We start from the raw sequence: 17,197 nt of genomic DNA on the forward strand, positions 1-17,197 counted from the left end.
TACTGTACTGATATAATCAACTCAACATGTCCTTTGACCTTCATTCACTCCCTCACTGGCCACTTATCTGTCAATTTCACCTATATTTTTATTTGGTAGTCTCACTAAGCACGTTGAGAATCGAATTCCTCATGCTTAAAGGCCCCAGATATAATATGAAATCCATAAGAGCAGAAGACAGTTATAAGGGAGAGATGGATTGAAATTCTCACTAAAAAACTTGTTACTTTCAGTTGGTAACTGTCCAATGAATCTTTAAAAAGTGTATTTTATAGTTTTCTTTTTAGTGCGTGCCACCATATTATCTTATGCATCTGAGCACATTAGATTATACTGAAATAATATGTTTACTTGCCACTCTCATTTACTAGATTCCAAACTTCCCGACAGCAGACTCTCTGCGTCTAATGCATCTTTATATACATGAACAATAATCCTAAATGAACTTTTAAAAATATTTATTTATTTGTTTTGGCTGCGCCAGGTCTTATTTGCAGCATGCAGGCTTCTTAGTTGCGGCATGCGGGGCTTCTTAGTTGCAGCATGCGGACTGTTAGTTGCAGCATGCATGCAGGATCTAGTTCCCTGACCAGGTATTGAACCCAGGCCCCCTGCATTGGGACTGCAGAGTCTTACCCACTGGACCACCATGGAGGTCCCTATAAATGAATTATTTTTGAAATTTAGCTACATCGCTTATGTTCTCCTTTTCTACCTCTAAGACATATCATTATATCAGAAAAACACAACTTTTGTCAACAGTAAACTATTCTGGTTCTAGATATGTGGAAATTTATAATCTAACATGCCTTAGTTATATTAACTCGGTTACTTTAGTGCAATTTTATGTTTTAAATTTTAAGCTTTTCTCTTTACAGTGCCTTTTTTATAACAGTGGTTCTCTAGTTTTAGAGAACTGGCCAAAGAGTTTATAATGTAGATTCCTGAGAACAAATACCAAACATACTGACTTGATAAATCTGGAATGTATTGTACATGCAAACACTTTGAGGGTACATGCACACTGCTCCAGGAATTTATTTTTCTAAATTTCTGGAAGAGCTTGACAGTCACCCCTATAATAACATTTGGGATCTAAACATATCAGTTTGCTTCATTACTAAACCCCTATATGGCAGCCCTACATGTTACTGTTCCATAAAGAGATAAATGTCAAATCTCACATAGTAATGACATACAAGCCCTTACGTTTTTCCTCCTGCCTGTGGCAGGCTCTCATGCATCCTAGATGAGAGATGATAGTACCCTATGTAATGAATCTGTTCAATTAAGAAGGCATTTTCAAGATCATAAAAAGATCTTTAAAATTAAATCTACTATCCTACATACAAATAGGTTTCTATCTTCTTATATGCTAATCACAGTTGACATTGTGAGAAAAATAAAGAAAAAGCACAAGCATTTATGAAAGGTCTTTCAGATACTATTATATAATGTGGGGAAAAAACTTAAGTGACTGTACAAGATTTTTAATCTTATGATCCTATTTGATAAATTAAAATCACAGCTCTCTCCCAGCATTACCCAGATAAAAAAGCTAGACAAGGACACTAGAAAAAAGAAAATTACAAGTCAATATCACTGATGAACATAGATGGAAACATCCTCAACAAAATATCAGCAAATCGAATTCAACAGCACATTAAAAGAATCATACACAATGAACAAAGGGGATTTATCCCAGGGATGCAAGGACAGTTCAACATATGCAAATCAGTAAATGTGATATACTCTATTAATAAAATGAAGAATAAAAATAAAGAATAAAAATCATATGATCACTTTACTAGATGCAGAAAGATTATTTAACAAAATTCAACATCCTTCATGATAAAAACTCTCAACAGACTAGAGAGGGAACATACCTTAACATAATAAAAGCCATATACGACAAACCCACAGCTAATGTTATCCTCAACCATGAAAACCTGAAAGCTTTTCCTCTAAGATCAAGAACAAAACAAGTATGTCCACTCTCACCATTTCTATTTAACATTAGTACTGGAAGTATGAGCCAGAGAATCAGGCAAGGAAAAGAAACAAACTGTATCCAAATTGGTAAGGAAAAAGTAAACTGTCCATTTACAGATGACAGAATTTTAAATTATAGAAAACCCTAAAGACTCCACCAGAAAACCTTTAGAATACAGAAATTCACTAAAGTTGGAGAATACAAAATCAATATACAAGAAACACTATACAAAACAAAAAACTGTACACTAACAACAAACTATCAGAAAGAGAAAATAAGAAAAAAAAAACCTATTTACAATAGCATAAAAAAGAATAAAATATTAAGGAATAACTTTAACCAAGGTGGTGAAAAACCTATACATTGAAAACTATAACACACTGGTGAAAGAAAATGAAAAAAGACATACAAAATAAGGAAAGATATTCCATGTTCATGGATTATAAGAATTAATATTGTTAAAATGTCCATATTACCCAAAGTAATCTACAAATTCAATTCAATACCTATCAAATTTCCAATGGCATTTTTCACAAAAATAGAACAACAATCTAAAAATTCACATGGAACCACAAAAGACTCTGAATAGCAAAAGCAATCTTGAGAAAGAACAAGGTTGGAGGCATCACATGTTCTAATTTCAACTATACTATAAAGCTACAGTAATCAAAACAGTATGGTACTGGAATAAAACCAGATTCATAGACCAGTGAAATAGTTTCAAAAGCCCCAAAATAAACCCCCACACACATGTCCAACTTATTTAACAAGAAAGCCAAGAATACTCAATGGAAAAGGACAGTCTCTTCAATACTGTGTTGGGAAAACTGGATATCCACATGCAAAAGAATAAAATTGAACTCCTATATTACTCCACTTATAAAAATTAACTCAAAATGGATGAAGGACTTAAAACATAGCACCTGAAACCATAAAACTCCCAGAAGAAAATATAGGGGAAAAGCTCCTTGACACTGGACTATGCAACAGGTTTTAGATATTACACCAAAAGCATGAGCATCAAAAGCAAAAAATAAATAAGTGAAACTATATCAAACTAAATTAATCAGTCAACAAAATGAAAAGGCAACCCATGGAATGGGAGAAAATATTTGCAAACCATCTATCTGACAAGGGGTTAATATCCAAAATACATAGGGAACTCATACAACTCAACAGCCAAAAACCAAACAATCCAATTAAAAAATGGGCAGAGAAACTAAACAGACACTTTTCCAAGGAAGACATACAAATAATCAACAGATACAGGAAAAGGTGTTCAACATCACTAATCATTAGGGAAATGCAAATCAAAACTACAGTGAGATATTACTTAACACTTGTTAGGATGTCTATTATCAAAAAGAGATAACAAGTGCTGGCAAGGATGAGGGGAAAAGGGAATCTGCACACTGTAGATGGGAATATAAAGTAGTACAACCACTAGAAAAACAGTATAAAGGTTCCTCAAAAAATTAAATATAGAACTATCTTATGAGCTAACAATCCCACTTCTGAGTGTATATCTAAAGGAAATTAAATTACTATCTCAAAGTTCATGCAAGTTCATGCTCTATATTCATTGCAACATTTTGTACAATAGCCAGGACATGGAAACAACCTAAGTGTCCATGGATGGATGTATGGATTTTAAAATGTGGAATAAATATGTATACAATGGAATATTATTATTCAGCCTAAATAAGAAGGAAATCCTGCCATTTGCAATGACATGGATGATCCTGGAGGGCATTATGTGAAATAAGTGAAATAAGCCCCACAGAGAAAGAAAAATACTGTATGGTATCAATACGAGGAGAAAAAAAGATCCAACTCATAGAAACAGAGAGTAGAACGGTGGTTGTCAGGGGATGAGGGGTGATGGAAGTAGGGAGAGGCTTGTGAAAGGGTATAATTTTTCAGTTTAAGATGAATAAGGTCATAGGATCTAAGTATAATATGGTGACTATAATTGATAACATTGTATTGTATAATTGAAACTTGCCTAGAGAGTATAACTTAACTGTGCTCACCAAAAAAGAAAAAAGAGGGGGAAAATAGGTGAATAAGTGAGGTGACAGATGTATTAATTAATGGTGAGAAGGTGGGAAACTTTTTACAATGTATATCAAATCATGTTAAACATTTTAAATATATTACAAAATTATTGGTCAATTGTACCTCAATAAGGCTGAGAAAAAAAATCCCAGTCCTCTCAAGATACTGATGTCCCCAGTGAGAGTATCCCCTCACTCCCAAAATCACTATATAATCTGGGAATCTCAGCTCCCTACTCTATCCAAGAATTTATCCAGTTTTACATTCAGTGGTATAAATGTAAAAGCAAGCTTTATTTGTAAGTTTCCATTTTTCAAATACAATCCATATTCTTTTCCTTCACCCAATTGTTTAAATGCTCTTGGGCAGCAGTAATTGTGTAATCCCATAACAGGATTCCAAGATTTCTTTAACAGAATAACTTTAAAAGTTCATTGGACAAGGTTTTATTACTTATAACTAACATTGTCTCTCCTGCCTCAAAAAGGAGAGGAAAAACATGGCATTACCCCTGTTCTATAGCCTGCTTTCTGAACAGCTGATGAGTTTATTTTTGATGATTTTCCTATGTTTGTAGTTACATTTTCCTAATTTAGTTCCTTCAGATTCTCCGTTTATTCTAAGGAGTCCATCTACTCTGGAGACTTAGAGATTTACCCCTATTTACATTTACAACAAACTTGCCCATTTACCCTTATGAATTTTTAAAAATAATGTTCAACCAGTGCATTATTTTTTATCAGATTGTCTCCTAACATCTTACAAAGCTGTGGAAAGTCATCCCAAAGTGGAATAACTGGCTTTTCCACTGATTCATACCTCTGTTCTACTTTCCCTTTAAGTAATTCTGAACTTATCATGTAATTTTCTCACCTATGACTTCATCAGTGGAAATGACTAATCCTTTTGCCCTTTACGAAGACAAGTTATAAAGATGTCTGAACCCTTTATCAGGAAAGATGGTATCTAAGCAAGTTAAAAATGACAACAATCAGAAATTCAGAGCTCACAAATAAATCCTGAATATCCTGAAAGAAGAGATTTGAGTCATGCATACTATATGGATATAGTCCCTAAACCCTGAAGTGAATTACAGTAAGTGCAAAAAAGCTTTTGTGATCAAGTAATGTTGCTATCTTAATTTTACTGTATTTCAATAACCAGGATAGGACTTCCCTGGTGGTGCAGTGGTTAAGAATCTGCCTGCCAATGCAGGAGACACGGGTTCAAGCCCTGGTCCAGGAAGATCCCACTTGCCGTGGAGCAACTAAGCCCGTGAGCCACAACTACTGAGCCCATGTGCCACAACTACCGAAGCCTGCGTGCCTAGACCCTGTGCTCCACAACAAGATAAGCCACCGCAATGAGAAGCCCACACACCGCAACTAGAGAAAGCATGTGCACAGCGACAAAGACCCAATGCAGCCAAAAATAAATAAATAAATTTATAAAAATAAAAACTAGGGCTTCCCTGGTAGCGCAGTGGTTGAGAGTCCGCCTGCTGATGCAGGGGACACGGGTTCGTGTCCCAGTCCGGGAAGATCCCACATGCCATGGAGCAGCTAGGCCCGTGAGCCATGGCCGGTAAGACTGCGCGTCCAGAGCCTGTGCTCCGCAACGGGAGAAGCCACAACAGTGAGAGGCCCGCATACCACACAATAAAATAAAAAATTTAAAAAATTAAAAAAAATAAAAACTAGGATAATTACATAACATAACGTACTTCTGATAATTTGTTTTGCACCTGATTTTCTTGTGCAGATATTCATATTATTCTTTCAGAAATTTTTATGTTTATATTAAAAGATTCATAGAACATATTCAGAACAGCCTTGTCAGTGAGAAATTAAAGCATTAGTCTAGCAATAAAGATGAAATAGGTTTTACTGTATATAAACCTAATATAGGTTAACTTATAAAAAGTAAACATAAATAGAAAGATAATTACTTTAATTCAATATTTCTATCACATTCAACCTATACATATACTGCTTAACCTATATTTTGCTACAAAAATTAGTTTTGGTTGAAAAGTTACAGGTAAGCAGATTGCAGCATATCTCTGGTTTGTCTCCTTTATCACTATTCTGAAGGCTTATTTCTTGAACCATTTATATGGTTATCAGCTTCCCAAAGTACAGATACAGTGATCTCAAACAAGTAAATTCACTTTCATAGGGAAATGGCTTTGCATTCCCTTTAAGAACAGAAAACATACATCCAGTAAAACTATCACCCCCCCTAATCCTATCCTAGTATTTATAGGAGTCACATATTTTGTTCTGGAGATTTTTTTAGTAGCAAGTAGAGGGGAAGAAGGGTGGTTATAGCTAACAATTTTCTTATGATCCTTTATGTAGTCCCTTTAGTCTCTAACAACAAATAATTGAGAAATAGCCACAGTGGTTACTCATTTAAGGAGGAAAATATATATATACTTTGTTACCTAAACTTACTTAAATCTACCTACAGCCAAATTATTTGTCGCTAACAACTAGAGTTACTATACAATCATCTTCTTCATGAATGGGTTACCCTTAGGATTAGTCATACCATGTAGATCACTCGCTCCTGCCAACTTTCACTTCCACTTCCTAGTGATCTACTGTTCCTGCATTCTCAACTACCCTATATTCTCAACAACTCTATGGCACCAATCAAGGTGAAAAAATAGAGTAACAGTGCTATGGAAATCATAACAAGGTTATACTCCCTGTAGCTAAGGCGCCACTCCTTCAATGATAACAGAAGGTGACCATGCATATTAGTCTCAATCTATTAGCTCACACTTTATTGGATTAATATATCTAGCACTATATTATCCTTTAAGTTATCTACTTTTGAAAACATTAATTTTCCTGAGGTTCTATGAAGTGTTTATTATATTGGTGTATGACCCAATTGTTTTTATTCTTAACAACCTCAGGAGGCAGGTATATTTAACTTATTTTACTAATGACCAAAGAAAGACTTAATTTATCCATTTTTCTCAAGGTGAAGCAGCTAAATAGGTTTTTTTTTTTTTGGTTCATAATTCATAATATATTATTACTCATAAATATTAATAACATTCTAAATCCATCTTTAAAAAATTATTGGGGTGTAGTTGCTTTACAATGTTGTGTTAGTTTATACTGTACAGCAAAGTGAATCAGCTATATGTATACATATATCCCCTCTTCTTTGAATTTCCTTCTCATTTAGGTCACCAGAGAGCACTGAGTAGAGTTCCCTGTGCTATACAGTAGATTCACATTAGTTATGTGTTTTATATATATAGTATCAGTAGTGTATATATGTCAATCCCAATCTCCCAATTCAACCCACACACCCCTTCCCCCTTGGTATCCATATGTTTGTTCTCTACGTCTGTGTTTCTATTTCTGCTTTGTAAATAAGGTCGTCTAGAGCAATTTTTTCAGATTCCACATATATGCATTAATATACGATGTTTGTTTTTCTCTTTCTGCTAATTAGGTTTCTAAAGCTAATGCACCTTCTCTTAGAAAGGCCTCCCTCCCTATATCAGACTGTAAAAGTTTTCCAAAACACAGAATGAATAGCTTAGAGACAAGGTGAAAGCTGCCATGTTCTTCCATATAACCAGGGATGTATAGTATAGAGAAGCATGTGCCCACTTTTTTTTTTTTGGAATTTCATAGAAAACAAAACTTGACCACATTTGTCTTTAGTAATGTTTAGCTCAAAGTCTTACTGTCAAATGGCTTTTTCTTCAAATGAAAAAATAATGTGGAGAAATTTTGGCAGAAAATGTACTATAATCATGAAGATGAAAGTGATGACTTTTAACTACTATAGACACAGAAGTAAAAGAATTATTGTCATGTTAAAGTGATAAAAGCACAATATCTTAAAACATACTTATTAAAATAAAGGCAGCTTTAAATATACCCATCCTCTAGAGAGTTTATAACATGTTAGTGTAAAACTTAAGGACATTTATATTTTCTGTTTTTTTACTTAGATGTAAATTTCCTTCTCTTTACAACTCTTCTGTTTCCTGGTTTAGGAGTTAGCTTTCTTAAGAAAGCCTCCTGCTAGCAGCTGAAGAGTACCTTTCTTTGCTGGTGGTTCATCTTGTTGAAGTTCAATTTCATTTAATCTTTTTCTTCCTGAATAGGTTTTAGTTTTGCTGTCCTTAGACATTTCAATCATTTCATTACAAACCAATTTATTCTTTATTATTAAAGTAGATGTACCAGCACTGTCCTAAAGTAAAATAAATTACAATTAGTTCACATATAGAAAGCTATAATACATTTAAGAACTATATAAATTATGATTCAATACTGTATCATAAAAATTTTATTTTCAAGTTTATTGAAACATTTTCTAAGTTATTTCTTAAATCTCACCCTAAAATAACCAATGACTCTAGGAAGTGAGCAATATTAACTAACTTGTACATTCACTAAGGAGGACAAAAAAAAAACTTAAGTGTGTAGTTTCACCCCATACTAAAAACAAATTCATCTTTAGATTTTCTAAGGGAATCAGGTGGGTTAGAGACTTATTTGCAGATAACCACAGAACCCTAAAACACTTACCTCTAAGTCATAAAATATGCTTTGAAAAGAAAAATATATGAAAACACTATGACAAAATTGTTTCTTATAGGTACTTTTACTTAAAATCTTGAGTAATCTTGAGTAACTGGAGAAACTCATCGTTTTACAACCAAAGCTTCTCAAAGTAACAATGTCTTTGTTACTTTGTTCACAAGTCACAGAAAAGGTTCTAGCCTTAGCTTCTAGCTTATGTATATCAAAGATACACAGTCTACACACAGCTTTAAAAGTGAGCTCCTAGCATTACCTCCCATGACAACACCTTCAGGAGCTCCCGAGGCACATGCATCTGTGAGCCTACCCCTGGGCTGCCTACCCAAGGTCCACCTCTTCCCACAGTCCTGTATAGGAGTCAAGCAAACAGGATGTCTCTGGGCCCTTGTCTCCAGCGAGCTGGCCGAGGGTTGCCCGCCAACCTGGCTCCATCAACCCTGCATGACCAACTGATAGCTGGCAAGCTCTGCTACCCAGTCCCTCTGCTACCTCCCACCCTACCACCTGGCAAGGGATGGGCCCTCTTCTGTGCATTGACTACCTGTGGAAATGTGACCAGGTAGTATAAAATGCTTGTTTAGGAAATGTTAGGTACTGTATTTGAACCAATAAATGTGAATCCTTCTGCACGTGGAAACAAACAAACAAAAAAACAAAAAAAAAATGAGTTCCTAGTTTATCTAGATGATAAAAGTCATTTAGATTTTTATATTTTAAGGCAAAGACTATGCCTTCCTAAAAGGACAGCAGAAGAAAATGTACCCAGAAAGAGGAAGGGTGAAACCTTAGCAGTTAAGTGTATGTTTATAAAGTAATTAAAGGTATGGTAAAGGCAGAGATTTTTTTAAAGGCAGAGATTAATTAAATCCCTACATACTGGTAGCAATCCATTTTGGGGGGGAAAAAAACAATATGAGAAAACAAAACATCATTTTACATCGTAAAATCAGCAAATGTTCTTAAGAGATATAGATAAAATGACTTTAAGTCAAAAAGTAATGGATTATTACAAAAAAAAAAAAAAAAAAAGCAGTCTTTTTAGATATCCCTAAACAAAGGGTATCATGAAGAACAACCTCCATGCTTTTTCACAATTACTCCCTTGGTATCACTGATAAATGACAAAATTCTGGGATAGAGGGATCAGAGCTCTGACCAAGTTTGAGTTTTCAAACAGACCATGACAATTTCAAGTTGTCTCCTCTTCCACTCTCAGACCTATCATAATCACCTAGTCATTTTTTTCCTCCTTCAAATTATATAATCTTCACCAAGAAAATCCATCCTCCACAAATCTCAGTTATTTAAAGAAATGTTTTCTGCCTAGGGTATGCTTGGTAGGAAGGATGCTAAAGAACCATGCAAAACAAACTTTTTTTTTTTTTTTTTTTTTAAAAACAAACTTTTAATCATTAAAAGAGTCTGCTTTCAAAACAGTTAATCTGCACCATGTAGTTAAGTTCTCTTAACCCTAGGCAAGTTATTTGACACCTCCATAAAAATAAAAAATAACAGTATCTACATCATAAGATTATTCTAATATTTAAACAAGTAAATATATGTAAAGAACTGAAAAGAGTTCATAGTAAATGTTCTATAAAAATGCATATATATAAAAGTCTCAAAGAGCTACCAGCCAAGTTGGTTTTGTTTTTGATGTAAGAGAGACATTATGGGGTAGTATTGTACTTCTACTTTACACAGTCTAATATAGCTGAATTTTTACAACTAGCAGCTATTTTTGTAACTAGAAAAAATAAAGGAAAAGATCACGAATTGTCTAAACAATAGCTGTAATGTCTTGTACTAAGTACATTATTTTGGTTACCTTTTTAAGTACTGGGTATTAGATACCACGATCTTGAATTATTTATGTCTGATCATATGTTAAAATATTCAGCTCTTTAGAAGGACAAATGTAAGTTAAGAGAAGGTCAGAAAAAATATTAAGTTTAGAATTTTAAATTCACTTCACCTCTATGTATACCTGCAGTTTCATATTTAGATCTATCAATGTCAAATTCATCTACAACCATTTAGAGTAATTATCCGATCTGAAGGTACAAAGTGCTACAGATTTTCAGGATTCCAATGCTGCACACTGCTCAGGCCATGTCCTAAATTTTAAAACACTCAGTAACTTCAGAAAAAATAAACACCATTTAAATATATCTAATCAGGGCTTCCCTGGTGGCGCAGTGATTGAGAGTGCGCCTGCCGATGCAGGGGACACGGGTTCATGCCCCAGTCCAGGAAGATACCACATGGGGCCCGTGAGCCATGGCCGCTGAGCCTGCGCGTCCGGAGCCTGTGCTCCGCAGCGGGAGAGGCCACAACAGTGAGAGGCCCGCATACCGCAAAAAAAAAAAAAAAAAAAAAATTAAATATATCTAATCAACACAATGCACCTAGTAAAAGAATGACATAGATCTGTATATGCTGCCATAGAATTATCTCTAAGATGTCTTCTAAGGGAAGAAAACAAGACACAGAACTACACACACACACACACACACACACACACACACACAAATCTTTTCTGGAAAGACTAAAGAAACTTTCCAGAGGCCATCTTTGGAAAGAGGTATGAGGGTGAAGGCATTTATGCTCGTTAATTTTTTTATCATAGTCATTTATTACTTTATTTTTAAAATAAACATACCTAGTCATAATTCATGCTGCTTATTTTATTTAATTATTAATTTCCTTATCAAGACAAAATAAAGCTTAAAAGTATTACCTTAATAGATTTCTCAAGCTCTCGAACCAATGAATTTAAATTAATTTCTGATTCTGAAAAAATAAGAATATTTAAAATAAATATCTAAGCACCTAAAAAAATATATCACTGAATAATCATGAAACATAAGCTGCTATAGTAGACACTTTATTGTTATACTCAGGAAAAAGAATTTTCACAGCACTAGAAGCATACAAGCACTTAGCTACAAATTCTACCACCAGAGAGTAATGTTTCTGAAAAACCCACTTTCAAAACTCAGGGTAAAAATTAATGATGTATGCTCAATAGTAAAAAAATTCTGGTATAATGTCAGAAAAGAATTAGCTGGTACCTTTCTGATACACTTCAGAATGAGACATCACTTACCTGTTATTTCCACCCATCTTGTTTCGCACAGAAAAGGGCAGAGTACTTCATCTAACACTTGAAACCCAGATGTGACAAACAATCCATATATTTATTTATTTATAAAATAAATGTATAATATATATATTTATATATAAGTAAATATATAATATATATATAAACAAAATTTACAGCTTTACAAATTCCTATGAGATTTCTTAATTTGCTGATAAAGCTATACTTAGTTTTTGGTTTTTTTTGAGAAGTCTGTTTTCTAGTAATATTGGTCTAAAAGTAAAGAAAAGCAAAAAAATATTTTTACTAGTAAGTTACTATAAACTCACACAAATGGTAAAATATTAAATACATTACCACCATCATTTTCTGGCCACTTGGTAAATAAACTGCATAAATCTCATACTTACCAACTGTCTTTTTATGAATTTATAACATCTACATAGGGGTAAAATACATCCACTTACCATTTTCTCTCTTTTTTAACTCTTCCTGGGTTTTGATTAATTCTTCTTTGGTTTTAGCTAATTCAGCTTTAACTTGATTAAACTTTAATTCTAAACAAGCAATAGCTTCCTGGGGGTCAGCAAGAGATGCAATACATAAGTGAGCAATTTCAGCCTGTTTCTTAATATCAGTGACATCATCTTGAAGAGAACCAATAATATCTTCAATTCCTACATAATTCTGTCCTTCCTAAAAACAGCAAAAACCACATACCTAATGTTAACAGTGGCTTTCACTATTTCAGTGTGGTATCATCTGATTGAGATAGTTCTAAAAATAAACAGCAAAAAATTTCACAACTTAAACATTTTTAAATAGATTATATAGAACTACCTCCACTTATGAAAAAGTTGTGCTCCATTACTCATTTTCTGTTCTATGGAACATGAAACATTATGTGTCCCTGACATAGTTTGGGGTTTGGTCTGAATTATGAAAATGGGAATTTGTTTCCTCAGCTAGCCGAGCAAAGCCTTTAAAGGCTCATTATATAACTGAAAGTATACCTGAACTAGGTAATCGTAATTGTTCTGTAATGACTTATCATAGTTTATGACATTGTTTTTATGGAGAAATAATGTTTCAGGTATACTTTCAGTTATATAATGAGCCTTTAAAGGCTTTGCTCGGCTAGCTGAGGAAACAAATTCCCATTTTCATAATTCAGACCAAACCCCAAACTATGTCAGGGACACATAATGATAGTTTGAAAGCAAGAGCCTGGACATCACCATCCCAGACCCCCTGAACTGAGTAATTAAAAAGCCAAGGAAAACAAAAACAAACTTTCCAAAAAGATGAGATTAATTTCCGCTTCAGTAGGAGCAGCAGGAAAGAATAATGTTTCCTCAACAGTAGGGAATGGTCAGTCAGCCAAGCAAGAGTGATCTTTCTCTACATAAATGTTTTTGTTTTAATCATAACAGAACTAAATGACCCTTTAGGTCTCTCAGCCATTTAAAATTTTTTAAGTTTAAGACAAATCTGAGAGGGATATCCCATAATCAGACAAAAAGGAATCTACCTACAATTAACACAATGACTCAATCAATACCAAACTGAGATATAAATGTAACAGATATATATTTTTCTAAGTTTAATAGCTGTATTTAAACTATTTGTGCTTACATTCCTAACAAAGCATGCTGAATTATAATAAAGCTACATATTAAGTTTTTTGTTTTAATTCTAAAGTATATTAATGTTTCTCATCATTGATGTGGTACACTAAATCCTGGTACCTAAACCTCATGGATTTAGTATTTCAGTTAACATACTTCAGTTTCAGCTTTCACGGCATGATCTTCATTGTTTGGTTCTTCCCGAGTGTCACATTTACCAATCAAATCCTTGAAGATAGCCAAGCGACATTCAGCATTTTCTTCTAATATCTCTCGTTCCTGAAGTAGAGTTTCCCTTCATAACAGAAATTAATCCCATTAAGAAACAGAAAAAGCACTACTTTGTGTTTTTATTTTAAATTTCTAAGATTCAGTACATTATAAATTAAAAGTCAGTTTAAATAATCATTCATGTATAATTCACAGTCACCATGGGGATTAGTAACAGCTATTTTCAAGCCTGCATGAAGGTCAGAATTCAGAAGTCACCTAATATAAAATAAAAAGCCAAAAAAAAAAATTTAAACAAGTAAAGAAAATTCTCAATTTTTACCAGGACATGAATGAAAAAACTTACTTAAAGTCAGCTTCCCGTTGAGCCAAATACTGAGTAAACTCCTGTGTAACTTCTTCACGGATTTTAAATTCCAATGTTAACTTTTCTTTTCTTTCATTTATTAGTTTTTTCTTCAAGTCTTCTATTAAATCCAAAAGTTTCTAAAATATAAAAATTTAAAAAACAAATATATTCCAAGAGAAAGACTGTCCAAGCGTTCAAAAATAAAACTGTTTTCATTTAGATTATAATTATGCACACTTTTATTAGAGATGATATTTTCACTGAAGATTATGTATTTGCAAAGATTCACTAATCTGAAAAATCAAGTACGCCTCTCCACATTTGAGAAACAGACATACAGTAATTCAAATGTCTCACTAGCTACACAAAGAAAGAAGAGAAAATAAAATTTGATCATTATCTACCAGAAACTACTTTGGGGAGTTCATATTTTATTTCATTTAATCCACATAACCCTCTGTAAGCTTGGTAGCAACATGCACATTTCTTAGGTGGAGAAAGTAAAGACCAGGTCTGTGGTACATGCTTAAGTTTGAGTTTAAAATTAGTCTGTCAAAATATAAAGTTGGAGGCTTCCCTGGTGGCACAGTGGTTGAGAGTCCGCCTGCTCATGCAGGGGACACGGGTTCATGCCCCGGTCCGGGAAGATCCACATGCCGCGGAGCGGCTAGGCCCGTGAGCCATGGCCGCTGAGCCTGCGCGTCCGGAGCCTGTGCTCCGCAATGGGAGAGGCCACAACAGTGAGATGCCCGTGTACCAAAGAAAAAAAAAAAATTAGAAAAAAACTTCGATGAAATTTTAATTTTAAAGTACCTAGTCATAAAATAAATAAAGTACCTAGTCAACATTATAAGATATGCATTTACACTATATAATCCTTTATAAACTACAGCATTATTTTTCCCTAATAAATTCTGAAATTCTACTAACATTTTAAGTTTAATGGACATTCTATATAAACTTCAGTTTTGAGAAGATCAATAAAAACTAAAATAGGACTATTAACGGCTCATTTTGTCACTGAGGGAAGTACTACATTACAGAGATCCAAGGTAAACAAGGTCCAATCACATAGTAACCAGATAAATTGAGACTAGTGGCATCTGAAGCTTTTATTTTCATTTCCAAACAACACAGGCACAACTATAGCTTTCAGGTACACTGAAATGAACTATTAAAATGAGAGTATTTAACTCAATACATCATCCATCTACTTAGACTTCTACAGTCCAAGAGAGTACTAAGATGTCAGATGTGGCAATACCACTGAAGCACATCCATGAGCACAGGGTTACCAGTGTTCCTGTGACACTGGTAAGAAGACTCTATGTATACATACGTAATAGTTATGACCAGTTAATGAGGGGAACTGGTACTATGGATATGATCTACATTTCAGGATTAATACAACTTAAATATATGTGTGAATTGTATTTGGACAGAGGATAAAAGAACTGCCACTGGGCTTCCCTGGTGGCGCAGTGGTTAAGAATCCACCTGCCAAGGCAGGGGACACTGATTCAAGCCCGGGTCCGGGAAGATCCCACATGCCATGGAGCAACTAAGCCTGTAAGCCACAACTACTGAGCCTGTGCTCTAGAGCCCGTGAGACATAACTACTGAGTCCGTGAGCCTAGAGTCCATGCTCTGCAACAAGAGAAGCTACCGCAATAAGCCCACACACCACAACTAAGAGTAGCCCCCACTCGCCACAACTAAAGAAAGCCCACATGCAGCAACCAAGACAAAACACAGTCAAAAATAAATTAATTAATTTTTTAAAAAAAAGAACCACCATTAAATCTTATTTGTTTACCATAAATACAAGACAACCAAACAATTTTTGTTGTTGAATAAATAGGATAATCGGTACTGGGCAGACATTTTGCACAATTGTACTTAAGACTGAAAAGTAAAAGTTTGGTGGAGTATGCTAAAATCACTGGGTGAAAGGATACTAGGGAATAAGATATTCATTCACATGGTGTCAAAGCATCTTCACAGATGATACGCTTTTACAATGAAGAGAGATCTAAACACAAAACCTTAACCAAATGAGCAAAATTTAGCATCACCAAAAATGGGGAAATCAGACATCAGCTGCCTCCTGATGTGATGTAATGGGAAATTCACGACTTCACCTATATAATAGGCTTACCTAAAGTGTTAAACCTGAATCAGGAAATAAGACAAATCCAGACTGGAGATATTCTACAAGACAACTAACCACAATTTTTCAAAAACATCTACACTAGATTAGAGATTAACTAAAGAAACATGATAATCAAGAGCAATGTATTAACTTTGGTTGTAGATCAATAACAAAGTGGCTATAAAGGAAATACCACTGGATAAATCTCAATATGGACAATATAACATTATGTTATTGTATCAATGTGAAATTGCTTAGGTATGAAAATGGTCTTTTGATCATGAGGAAAATGTTCACGTTCTTGGGAAACATGCTGAAGTAGTTATTTGTAAGGTGTCATTATGTCTGCATCTTGTTTTCAAATTATGTACCAAAAAGATGTGTATTCACACACTCACAGAAAGAAAGTAAATACGGTAAAATGTTAACAACTGGCAAATTCAGGTGAAGTGCAAATGTGTATTCATTGTACTATTCTTTTTGTGGATGTGAACATTTTCAAAACATGAAGATGAAAGACAAAATTAGTGTATTGTTAAAAAAAATGAGAGAAACAGCCTTAAGAATTATTAACCCTAACTTCAGAATAATAAATAAGCCAACTTTAGAAGTATGAGTTCTTAATACATACTCTCTTCTCCTCTTGGCTACCGAAAGCCTTATCATCCTCTAATGTTTTATCTAGATCTTCATCAGTAAATTCACTTTCCACATTTTGCTTTTCTTCAGCTTCTTCTAGATCCTCAACCAAATCTTCATCTTCCACCACATCTTCTAGACTACTTTCCCATGAAATTGTGGATCTTTTTTCATTTAGTATTTTATTATCTGAACTATTAATATCTAGTGATACATCTTGAGAAGATTTGACAGGTCCAAATGATTTCTCTTGAGAGGAATTTAAAGTGTCTGGAACACAAACCTGTTAAAATATTCAATGTAACTTTTAAAACAGAAAAGGCAAAAACTGTCCACACAAAACAAAAATTTTATAAATTTAAGTCAAATGACAACTTGAGAATTAAAAAACAAAAACAATGCAAACAAACATACAAGAATGAATTAGCATCCTTAAATAAATATTTGATAATAAAAAAGCT

The 17,197-nt window shown here is 34.0% G+C and overlaps 1 protein-coding gene across 12 annotated transcripts in view; it reads right to left on the reverse strand.

Moving 5' to 3' along the window:
- KIF20B (kinesin family member 20B) overlaps positions 1-17,197 on the reverse strand; it is a 78,186-nt gene that overhangs the window by 36,696 nt on the left and 24,293 nt on the right. For 8 of the 12 annotated variants that reach the window (XM_067025065.1, XM_067025074.1, XM_067025064.1 and 5 more), the window contains 6 exons: positions 16,729-17,019; positions 13,943-14,082; positions 13,522-13,660; positions 12,205-12,433; positions 11,375-11,427; positions 8,128-8,281 (listed from right to left, as the gene is read on the reverse strand). In XM_067025065.1, the coding sequence (XP_066881166.1) occupies positions 8,128-8,281; positions 11,375-11,427; positions 12,205-12,433; positions 13,522-13,660; positions 13,943-14,082; positions 16,729-17,019 (1,006 nt within the window). The remainder of the gene's footprint in view (positions 1-8,127; positions 8,282-11,374; positions 11,428-12,204; positions 12,434-13,521; positions 13,661-13,942; positions 14,083-16,728; positions 17,020-17,197) is intronic. The other 4 variants (XM_067025069.1, XM_067025067.1, XM_067025068.1 and 1 more) reach the window with 1 other exon arrangement.

This window comes from Kogia breviceps, chromosome 2, assembly GCF_026419965.1.
Source record: "Kogia breviceps isolate mKogBre1 chromosome 2, mKogBre1 haplotype 1, whole genome shotgun sequence".
NCBI lineage: Eukaryota > Metazoa > Chordata > Mammalia > Artiodactyla > Physeteridae > Kogia > Kogia breviceps.